At 41.2% G+C, this 11767-nt stretch overlaps 1 protein-coding gene across 2 annotated transcripts; it reads right to left on the reverse strand.

The window, feature by feature from the left end:
* Nucleotides 1-554: 554 nt before the first annotated feature.
* On the reverse strand, nt 555-10686 carry LOC140947781 (tolloid-like protein 2). 2 transcript variants are annotated; one of them, XM_073396974.1, is made up of 7 exons: nt 10636-10686; nt 9589-9960; nt 8132-8512; nt 6822-7205; nt 4156-4536; nt 2831-3199; nt 555-1082 (listed from the first exon to the last, which is right to left on the reverse strand). In XM_073396974.1, exons 3-7 carry the CDS (start codon nt 8424-8426, stop codon nt 874-876), a joined length of 1638 nt encoding a protein of 545 aa, XP_073253075.1. In that variant the 5' UTR covers nt 8427-8512; nt 9589-9960; nt 10636-10686; the 3' UTR covers nt 555-873. The 2 variants fall into 2 exon arrangements, with proteins under 2 accessions (XP_073253075.1, XP_073253074.1); XM_073396973.1 differs by lacking the exons at nt 6822-7205; nt 8132-8512; nt 9589-9960; nt 10636-10686 and adding an exon at nt 5278-6023.
* Between the last annotated feature and the right edge of the window lie 1081 nt (nt 10687-11767).

Genomic DNA, 11767 nt, shown 5'->3' on the forward strand with positions numbered 1-11767 from the left:
ACATTTCTGTGTAATTAAAATGCATTGTTCGTTAATTATTACTGCTGTTCACGTAAAAATAAAACTCAGTGGAGACAATGCTCCTAAATAATAAGAGAGTCTCAGTTATCACGATAAGCGCTTTGAGGCCGTAAAGTTGATGGCGATCAATCTCGAGAATATAAAATTTTATAAAAAATCTATCGAGCGGTTTTCAAATTCTTCACCTGCGTAACAGGCGTCGGAGCAGGAGGCATTGGGGCCGGAGAGATCCCTCTACTTTCCCCCCCCCCCCCTTCGATCCCCCTCCCTGACCCTTTTGCGACGCAAGGCTACAATGATCTGTACTAAATGAGGTGAAACTGCAATTCAAAAGCACCTCGTTCTTTACAGATAACAGCTGAGATAACGGCCGAACATCAAGAGATTGTCCAGTTTTTACAGTACATTAATTTGTAATGATAAAAATTGCCTATTAAAAAATCTCGAAAACGTCCTCAGAGATTTTGCTTAAACTTCACGAACATTGAGGGAGCTGCTGAAAAAGACGCCCCATTGGACAATTTGAGAAAAAAATTCCTAGCACCAAGAAATAAAGTCGCAAGTATAAAAACTAATGCTGTTATTTCGTCGCTGGTACAACGATAATCCTGTTGATATCGATAGGGAGTATCCCTAAGCAAGAGAGAATGATCTCTTGCCCTAAGTCAGCTGTTTATGTTTAGTCTTCCTCATCAAAGTTATATATCGCAACTGACTCGTCCCCAGTCTCCTTCTTCTTCTCGTCTCCTTCCCATCACCCATCGTGCTCCCTTCGTGCGATCCGACTGGGGACAAGTCAGCTATCGCAGTACATATCTTCACTCACGGTTATGTCCAGCTGATATTTTCAAGCTACATTTTGGTTGTCGCTACCTGTTCCTGCGAGGTATAATTATTGAATCCAGGAATCTGATTGATATTCTCTGAGTCCTGAACAACGGGAGCATCTCGGCTATTGTTTGAATTACAGCAGTATTTACAACATCCTGCGACAAGCGCGCAAAACGAAGACAGTGCACCAAGAACAATCCCCACAATCTTCAGAATGGCGGTAGTCGACTCTAAAGCAGGAGAGAGGAAAAATACACCAGAGTGATTCGTATTGCATGTATGTCCCTAGCCAGCTCCCTAAACTTGGTTCTATTTTGCACCACTAGATCCCGTTTACACGAGTCCGAACAAATTTTGGAACGAACAAAAGCTTGCACGGTTCCGCCTTTCGTTTACACGGGACCCGCGAAAGCGTGCATGCTTTTGTCCTGATCAGATGTATGTATGGACTCATGTAAACAATACTGCAATCTGTAAAAGCATTTGTACCGTTCCGTGTAAACGGGTTACACAGGTAAAAAATTCGTACGTTAAAAATTTTGCCTCGGACCCACACACTGTTTTGTTAAGAGAGAAAATAGACTGCTGAGCAGTCTAGGAAGGAGAGATAGAGAAAGGAGAGAATTTCTCTTCCTAGCTTCTCCTCCTTTTCGCTTTGTCTCATAGTGGCAAAGATGTCCAACTGGAAATGGTTCATGGGGGTCATAAACTTGAATCCCATAGGGGTCTATTGTCGTTTGCAGACAAAGTATCTACCTTACTTCAATTGAAGAGCTGTAATGAATAAAATTACGAATTACGATGGCATTTTTATAGTACCTCAGTGCCTTTTTTTATAAAAATATTGGAAAAACTGACCCTGATTTCAATTTCGTACTTTGTGCTCTCCCCCTCTCTACAGTCGAAGCTCTTCTTGCGACCAATCTCGTAAGCGACCAGCTCTGGTTACGACCACCTTTGTGAAATCCCGTTTGAGCTGTGACTTAAACTTTGTAATGAAAAGCTATCTTAAGCGACCGTCACCACTTTTGGGATTACCCAACTGGACTTTTCTTTTGTTTTTAAACTCTCGAAAGCGCCGACCACTTAGAGTCTTATTCATATAAACCAGCACTTGAGCCAAACTGCACACTGCTCAAATGGCTCTCATATTTAGTTCTGGGATTATTTTGGTTCAAAAAAATTAGACGTTAAGTTCAGCCGTGTCTATATCAGATATAAAGACACTCATTAAACATTAATTTCATTTTCTTGATGAATTATTAATGAGCTTCTGAATCTCCGGTAAGCAACCAACCTGTATTGTTTCACCAGGCGGTCGCTTACGAAAGCGCATTCTCGCAAGCGACCAGCTCTAGTTAAGACCACTTTTTCGAATTTCCGAGGTGGTCGCTTACGAGAGCTTCGACTGTATTTTCCAATGGAAAGGCCTTGCCGACGAGGGCTCCCTGATTTCAAACCAATTTACCATACTCCACGGAGGTATATGGTAAACCGGAAGAGAGAAACGGCTGAATCCAGTGAATCGAGCTGAACCCATAAACACTTCAATGTAATCGCTATGTGGCAACTTTGGGCGGTACTCAAAGGAATTTTATACTGGGAGGCTCCGTCCCGAAGTCCAACCCCTTACTCTTTTATATACCATTGTGACAGAAAATGTGCCCTTTTCTTACACCTTCTACTGACAAAATGATATCCCTTTCACATTCCTATAGTTAAGAACACTATATCCCGTTTAACTACTGTAATGCACCATCTTTTTAATTTGAATAAAAAAACTAAACCGTGAAGTTTTCTTGTCTCTTTTAAATACAAAAAATGCGTCAGTGAGCACTTTTAGGTCCTTTTTCAGACCGAAAAGACAGATTTCCCTACTCTTTTATATACCAGAAGCATGAAAAAGGCACCCCTCTCAGCCGGCAGTGCCCAGCTTCTGGGCGTTGCCCCCGGGTAACACGAAACCGTTCATACTTACTTTTCCTTTTGTAGCTGGCTTTAAAACCAGGGTAGTTGGTTTTTCCACTGGACTTGAATGTGACACGCATGTCCCAGGAATCTGAGGTTATTGACTCGGGTTTCTCAGTTCCACAATACTTTCCAATAAGATCACTCGTTGTAAACGCGCCGTCGCGGACCTCGACGTAATCTACAGAACAATCACTGGACTGGGACAGATTGAAGAAATCAAAAGATAGTCTTATTCTGTAATCAAGATCAACTCTGATGGTCCACGTGCATTCAATCTTGTCATCATAGGGAAGTGGATAGTTGTAGCTTGCAAGAGTCCCAGTGTCCGACTTTAAGCTGGTCAGCCGGTCGCTTCGACAAGAGAAGGGAGCTGGTACTGAAAATAAAGCACTGAATTTATAATCTCGTAACCTATACGGTCAACTCTCGCCTTGCGGAGGGTTCGCAATAGGTTCTGGGATCCGGGATTTCACTTGATTAAAGCTCGGGATTCGGGATTCAAGGCAAAATCGGGGCAAGATTAGGGATTGAAAAGCATGCGTACGACGTTGGATGCTAAAAATAACCCCCAGGATATTTTGGGTCGGATCACGGGATTGAAGAACCCTGTTGGGGATCCCCCTTGCGGACACCCCGATAATACGGACAGCAGCTAAATCCCAGGCAAAAATAAATCACAGTCGTTTGACTGAAATAAACTCCCGCTATTACGGACTCTCGCTAAAGAGGAGACTAACTCAAGGTACCTACATTGTCCGCAGCGTCCGTTGACTGTACCGAAGAAAATTTGGGTACCGACTTAAAAAAATTGTAGGAAATCATTATTATGCTTGACACTGAGTTTCCTTGAAATTTGTATATCTTATTTCTATCGCGCAACCCAAGTACAAACACGCGCGCGCACTAGAGTCATATTTACAAGTTTGACCTCATGCAAATCGTTTTATCATGTTGTAGCATTTAAGAAGAAGAGACGAAGAGAACTGTTTCTTAAGAAGATACTCATGAAAATAATGGTTTACTCTCTTATACTCTCTTCGTTTAGCCTTTGGATCATTCTTTTTCCCCCATGCCTCCACCCCCCCCCCCCCCCCAACCCCCTTGTTATTTTTTTTTTTTCAATGATAAATCAGTGTGACAGGTGTCTGGTTCCATTGGCGTGGGGGCTCATGGCTGGGGGGCGCGGGTTTACCAGCCATGGAGGCGTAACTCTTTCTAGGGCCTGCCTTCGCAAAAAGTGGAAGCCCCTGGACATCCCTGGCACCTTCCTCCATTAAGCGACGCAGTTGTTAAAGTGGAATAAATAACAAGAGTCATATAAAATTGCCTTACATTGGGTAACTGCCTCAAACACGGCATTGAATCCAGTTCCATACACATAACCATCCTTGGGAGACTGGAATCGAACCCAAAGATAACGACCGCTGGAAAACACTGAACGGTCAAATGTTCGTCCACAGAAAGATTTGAGCAAGTTGCCTGATGAGCTCTGACCGTCATGAATTTTCAGTGCAGTGACTCTGCAAGAGAATCCTAAGTCAAAGGATGTTATTCTAAGCCTCACGAAGTTTCCTTCTGGCACAGTTATCTTCCATGTGCACATCATGTCGTTGGGATAAGTCTGTGGATAGAGAGGCGAGAATAGTCTTCCTGTTTCACCAGTCAGCGGGATAACATTGTCTACTCCTGTGATGTTGCATGGTCCCATGGCCGCTGGAATTAAACAAAATAAAACGAACAAAACGTCACTCATATTTATAAAATAACTAAGATAGTACGCGCGCTCTGATTGGCCGAGAGGAGTGTTTGCATGAGAGTATGTAGACATGGTTGTGGCGTCAAGATGTTTTGCTTTTCGCGCGCTAATCACGCAAGCACAAATTTGAAAAAGTTTTCAAGTTCAAAACTCGACAAGTTTTGACTTTATTTACTCATTCCTTCGTCGGCTGAAACATGGAAAGTCGTTGCAAAAAAGGTGTGTCGATTTTTTTTCGCTTAAGCTGACATTTTCTGCGAGAAAAATCCGTATTTTGGAAAGCATCCTTTTGCAAAACAAGAACTGATTACGCATGCAAGACTTTGTGGACAGGATTTTGCGACTGGGAAGAATTTCTCTTTTAATCAGTGCCATATAAACAGTTTTGCGTTTTTTGTCGTGAAAGTTATTTTATAAAAGCAATAGAAAACGTTTTCCTGTGTTTGCATAGCCTGATATAAACACTCGAGGCGTTGGGAGAATTCTCGACGGTTATGCAAACCCTCGACTTCGTCTCGGGTTTGCATAACTGTCTCGAATTCTCCCAACCCCTCTCGTGTTTATATCAGGCTATCCAAACACGGAAAACGTTTTCTATTGCTTAAATGCTAACTTCTGCGTGCTATGTCGTACGCACTCCCTTATCTAAGCGTACTTGTCCACGTTAACTACAGTCCAGTATTAGCCCAGTTACTTACGGTTTGGAACTGCTTTGAAACTTGCATGGAATCCTGGATATGTTCCAGAGCTGTCAGACACAAAATCTACATACACCTTCGAATAGTTTGATACAAATGATGGGGGAAGCGAGAAGCCACAAAATTTGCCAATTGTTTCCACGTCTTTATGAAATTTCAATTTTCCAGACTTGATTTCCACATAATCAGCTCTGCAATCTTGAGACTGCTCAACGTTGAACGAGTGAAAAGTAAACTGAACGAGATACGCGGCTGGTACTTCAATAGTCCAAGAACACTCGGCGTCATTTGGATAGTTTAACGGATAATCGAAGCTTGCAAGTTCACCCTTTGTCGCTCTCAGGCGGGAAGTATACCCTCTATCAGAGCAGGAATAACTTTCCGGGACAGCGTCCACAGCCTCGTATGAGGTAAAAAATCCTCCCCTGTACTGGTCCGAAGTCACCCCTGAATACTTGACAAGAACGTTGTTCCCTTTGGAAAATATAACTTTCTCGTTGCATAATCTCTTCGCCAGAAGTAGACTCGCTGAGTTTGTGATATCAAAAACATCAGCGTAGTTCTGGTTGCATGATCCTGCAAATTCCCAAAATGTTAGCTTTATGAACTTTCCTACGGGTACTGTAATATTCCAAGCACAAGTTCCTATTCCCTGGTTTTTTGGATACCCTGGGGTTGTAAAACTCCTTCCTTCGCCAGACATGTGCACGGTAGTGTTGTTTTTGAGGGAGCAAGTGCCAGAGGAGATACCTTTGAAATCAGAGTGCGTAAAGTATAAGTACATAAACCCTTTGAAAGGGCTGTAAAATCACCATTCTACATTATCTAGGTGAGTTATTAACCAGGAGAAGAGAGGATAATCGGACAGACTGCGCTTTTCCTTCTTTGTCTCATTATCCTTTCTTGCCCATTAGCTCACCAGACTTAGGCTATATTCACACTATAACGGATAGCTTAATTTGTATGTGCTCAGTTAAATTGTCTTGACGATGCCAGTATTGTATTTATTAATTAGGTGATATGTTTTTAAAGGTGGTCCTATACACAAGCCTTAGTGGCTTGCTCGGGCTCCCTTGCCTCATCTTTTTCTTAATTTTATGTGTATATTTAAGTTGTACGGCAAAATGATGATAAACAAATAAATAAATAGTTAAAGTAATCGCAGCGAACTTTGAAAAAAAAACTCTTCTCTCGCGCAGACGTTCTTTATGTACTCACACTCCTAATTGCTCCACTCCTTCCCTTACAGACGCATGTGAAGCAGGTTATGCTGGTGTTATAAGGCGACTACAATTTGACAAATTTGAGCTGGAGTTATTTGTGTATACTTAACAAAAAAAAATCTCAGTGCCATTTAACTCGGGAAACGATCTCTGAGTTTAGGCTTGGCTGCTCCGTAGATGTACCCCCGGCCTGGCTCCAGTGAGAGGTTCTCGAAATCACCAGGATGAAAAAACCGTGTGCATGGCTTGATCATGAGAATTTAATGGGAAACAAAAAAGGCTGGCACCCAAGATAACGTAGATAGAGCCTTGCCCGCTCACCTATAGGTGTAACCGAGTAATTTGCGATGAATCCTGAACCACTGGTAACATCAGAGTAGGGAATACGATAAACACTTAAGCTTGCCTCTCTTCCACTCGCGTAAAAAGTAAACGAAGTCTTAGATCTGCACTTAAAAGTTTCCACAGGATTCTCTTTGTTTATGCTGTCATGGATGTAGACACAGTGTGACGACCCCATGCGAAATGATATGAAATCCAAACGCACTACGTGGTTCTTCGGAGCTAAAATCTTCCAACAGCACTGAGTAATCAGGTTCGTTGGAAAGTTGGAGGGATAGCCGGGCGTTTTGATGATACCAGAGCGATCTTTTAATATGATGTTCATGTTCTGGTCCTTCGAGTTGGATGACGAACAAGTGCGCACTAAAAGAGAGAAAGGGAAAAGACTACGATGGAAACAGTTCCAGAGTATGCCGACACTTATACTTCTTACAAGGGCACTGAACGACAATAAAGATTATACTAGCAATGAAAACAGTAAGTTTCCCAGATTTTTGAAGGACGTCGTCACCTTTCGGTATCAATGTGCCGACCAGAGGTGTATTGGTTCTTGCAAAAATAGATTCTTTTGTTATACTCGTTACAAATTTGAATAACAAAAACAATGTTTATAAAAAGCGATGTCTCTTCGAAGACAACGCAAAGACAGAAACGACAGCGCAAGTAGATTTAAAAACCGGTTTGACCAATGGGATAGCGGTAAATTGAGTAGCCCTGGGAGTCACATTTGACGTTGCAACGTCGTTTCTAAATCTGTCTCTTGCTTGAAACAGGAACTGATTTTGTCAAAAGCTACAGAGACCTTGGAAGCCTCAGTTTCCCTCGCAAAGTTGTATTCTTTCTCCGCCTGCAGTTTCGCTGTGCCTACCCCCAAAACGTATAACATTCAATTTTATTTAGGTGAAAACAAACAATAACAAACCTATGACAAATCAAAGACAAGTGGTAGTGGCATTGGCAACATTTCACCATACCTAGCCTGCATGGCAGCGCAGGCGCTTGGAAGTAGTGGGCGAAAGGGAGAACGAACGCACGTGAGGGAGACACGCGGGGGGTGTGACACGCGTGTCTCCTTCTTGCGGGCCCGTTTTTTCTTGTGCCCACTACTTCCAAGCGCGTATGGTATAACCTATGTTCAGATTTGGTGCAAGAGGTGAGTGTAAGAGGAGAGGACACGAAAACTACTAAGTCACGCCACGCAACTTGACTCCACCCACATGCAGGGAAATAACCAAAAGAAAATGGTTTTGGGATAATACATTCTTTAGTTGTAAGGTAATCGTTCTCACCTGTCTCAAAAGCTGTGTATAAAACTAACATTCCACTCTCTGACAGGCTTTCTTGAGGGTGACTATCACTTTTAAACAGGATGTACAGACTACGGAACTTAGAATATATAGTAGTATCAGTATTGGAGTGTGGGTTACTCAAACGAAGGTTATTGGCACTGAGTTCTGAGCCATCGACATCATAAACCTCCACCCTGTCTGAAGACTTGTAGGAGCTGCTTAACCGCGATGTAAGCTGAAGCTTTACAGTTTGATTCTCTGGGGCTGTAATGAACCATCCGCATGTCATGTTCATGGGAAAGCCGAGGGGGTAGTAAGGGCTGGAAAAGTTTTTTCCTGAAGGAGACTGCGGAGCGTCCAAGGTCGTGTTTAAGGAACAATCTGAAATTAGAGATGTACAGCGGTTAATGGCCTGCTTTAAGGGTACAGTGGAATATTCAATTTCCAAGATAGCACGGAAAGCAGATCAAGAAAAGTTGCTTGAAAACCGCGTGGGATTAGGGATTTAGGAGGACGGGCATTTTGACATTTTGCCAAGACAGACGGTACGTTTTCCTGAAGGTGGACGTTGTAGTTTTCAAAAGGTTGCTTATAAGCCATCTCTTTCTGCTTTTCGGGCTCGCTCGGTTTTGCTGATCGCCAGGTTTTTTCGCTCGTCTGCATTGACCAAGAGCCCAACAAAGAGTAAGGCGATGAAGGCGATCGATTCCCAGGCATCACTTAGATTTCTGACTTTTCGTCAGCTGCTCGTTGAAAGCAACTTTTCCTCTACAGTGTTTCTTTATTCACTTTAAGGACAACCGATGAGGAGGACTGTAGTACACTGAAACCTCGATTTAACTGTTAGTGCCAAGGGATTGGGAAAATTTGTTCATATGGAAAACCTCGATTTAACGAATTTTTGGGAAAACATTCAAGCAAAATGTTAGCTATAGCGAGGATATAGTTAATGATGAATTTCAACGTCCAGCATTTCCGGATCTGAACAACTTCTGTAATAAACATTTGTGTACGAAGCTCCTGTCTTAGTTCAGAGCTGTACATAGCTACGGCACTAGAGACACAAGAAAAGGCAAACGAAAATGCTTAAAACTAACTGTACACATACATTTTATCCTCGTTGGATTGTTTCGCATATTTTGCGTTTGCGTTTGCGTTTGCGTTTCTGGATTGTATTCGTTTATATAAAAAGGATTTCGTTAAATCGAGCCTTCGTTACATTGAGCTTCTGTTCCACACATTGGATTGTAATTTTGGCGGGGCTGAAGAAAATCGTTAGTTATATTATACCGAGAACTTTGTTAAATAGAGGACGGCTAAATCGAGGTTCCACTGTATAACCAACTGATAAAAATGCTGATTTGTTATTTCTCCTTTTTAGAATGTTCAACTGATTTAAGGATGTACCACAGGTCATATTATAGTATTTTAAATCAGAGGCTGTATACGATAATTACTTTGAAAAGGCACTGCATAATATGTCACTCGCAAGCGATTATTGTAGCCTGTTCCTGTCTTGAGCTCCAAAAACACAAAACGTCCACTAGAAAAAAAGTAACTGCCAAACGTGTAAATGCCATCGTTGCAGTACTTTGTAATCACGTCGCTTGAATTACTTGGCCCATCGAGGATCTTTATATACACATCCTTACAGGAACCTGACAACAAGCTGGCTCTGACCTTGATTCTAACCACCTTGCCAACAGGAGCCGTTATGTGCCATTGACAGCTAGCGTTGACTGGCAACGTATGTGAAACATTTTCTCGTAAAACTTGCTCATTTTCAGTAGCTATCAAGGAAACTGTTGATGGTTGATTTGAGATGCAGCCTATGAAAAAAGGTTAACGGGAACTCAAGGGCTATAAAATGAGTAGTTCATATGATGTTTAGTTGATCAGCAAGAAAAAAAATTCGCAAGAAGATGTAAAGACTGTCGTTAACTGAATCATCTCATGTGTTGGAACCGCGGAACGAAGAAATGACTATTAAAAAGAAGATCATCGCCGGCAGTTAAGGAAGCAACTCGTTGAGTTTGCTTGTGCTGAGTGTTGTTCCCTGATAGATGTTGTTTCGGTGACGAGTGTAAGGAAAACTGATCGAGGCCTGAAAAAATTCACGCTCAGTTGCTTGCCCTTTCGCAACTGCATAAGATAAGTCTTAAACGGCGATGATCTTAGTTCTTTACGTTTACTTGCAATCTTCTTGTTTAAAAAACCTTAAAAAAACGTGACTAAAATTTTTAAAAAGAAAAATACTATAAGAGCTACCAGCATAAAAAGACCAATCAGTAGAATGACATAAAAAGGATATTTTGAGCTCTCGGGGTGGGGGTTTTTAAAGATACGTACTCAAGAAAAAGTTGTTTTGCTATTAAAGTCCCATCTTTGCCGCTTTTTTACACCGGGTACCAATAATACATATTCGGCGAACTGATTATAGAATGTTATATGTTCATCGCCATAGGACTTAAAGCACAGGCGTTTAAACTTGTTCATTCACTTACCTTCAGCAGCAAGTGCCTTAACCACCAGGAACAAACCTACAAAACAGTGGTTTTTTTGTTTTATAAAAAATGAAAATACAAAAAAAAGACCCTTATATTTTCTTCTTCAAAATCCCAGTTGTACTTTTCTTCAATTCAACAATCTAAGTTAGGGTGAATTCGTTTAATTGTAACTTACACGTATAGTGTATAGGTGCATTTACTCGCTTGAACTTTTTTGTTTTTCAATTTTAAAACCAAAATTTTCTGAAGGGTAAATGCTAAGGCTTTCCGCGTTATATGCTACAAATTAACCGACGCAAAATATGATTCGTACAAAATATGTTGCCACTGTAAAAAAATAATGAATAAATAAATAATAAAAATAAATAAAATCAGAGAATTTGTGATAAAATAACCCAATAGGATTTGTACTTGTTACCAAAGTACATGGTTACAAATACATTTTTGAAATTAGCATAAAAACTGACAAGACTGTTTTAATATTTATATCTTAAATATCCCTCCAAATAGCGTGCCTTGCTAATTCAAAGTGTATTTATGAAATTTAACACCTCCACTTAAGACATCTGAGTTATCCTTCAAGTTACGGACATGTTGTCCCGGCGTGTTCGTGTATTTTACGAAGATTTTTAGAAGTATTGTTTCACATATGCGGAATGGAATACACAGCAAACAATCCGAAAGAAGCGGCCGGCTGAGGGCACAAAGCAAAACGATTAGCTGTGCTCTAAAATTAAGCCCAGTGTAAAATGACCCAAGGAACAAGGTCTTAGCCTTATGATATTGTTTTACCTTACATCTCTGCTATTGACCTTACTTACCGACCAAAAGAAGCATTACCAACTTGAAGGTTATTTGCACTCGTAAAGGGCAAACCTTGCGCAAATTCACTTGCAAATCCGTCGGTCGGAAGGTGGTTTGTCGCGTGTCACTGGCTTGTTATACGCATGACCAGTAAAAAAGAACATGTCACGCGATCGACAAGTGCTGTGAAAAACAGGGATTATCTTCGTTTTGAGCAAATTATGTATTTTCTCCGATGATTATTCTCGCGAAAAGAGTTGATAAAAATTATGGAGTAAGGTCGAAGTCTTATATTGTCTAATAATTCTTTAAAATATTTCTAACC

This window comes from Porites lutea, chromosome 9, assembly GCF_958299795.1.
Source record: "Porites lutea chromosome 9, jaPorLute2.1, whole genome shotgun sequence".
In the NCBI taxonomy this organism is placed as follows: domain Eukaryota; kingdom Metazoa; phylum Cnidaria; class Anthozoa; order Scleractinia; family Poritidae; genus Porites; species Porites lutea.

What these genes read in the sequence shown, in the direction of transcription:
- LOC140947781 (XM_073396973.1), bottom strand. Translation starts at nt 5,980, where the DNA reads ATGTCTGGCGAAGGAAGGAGTTTTACAACCCCAGGGTATCCAAAAAAC. An exon ending in GTTTGAGGCAGTTACCCAAT is followed by an intron (nt 3,200 to 4,155) that starts GTAAGGCAATTT and finishes CTTTATTTTCAG; the next exon opens with TACCAGCTCCCTTCTCTTGT. An exon ending in AGCCAGCTACAAAAGGAAAA is followed by an intron (nt 1,083 to 2,830) that starts GTAAGTATGAAC and finishes CTCCTGCTTTAG; the next exon opens with AGTCGACTACCGCCATTCTG.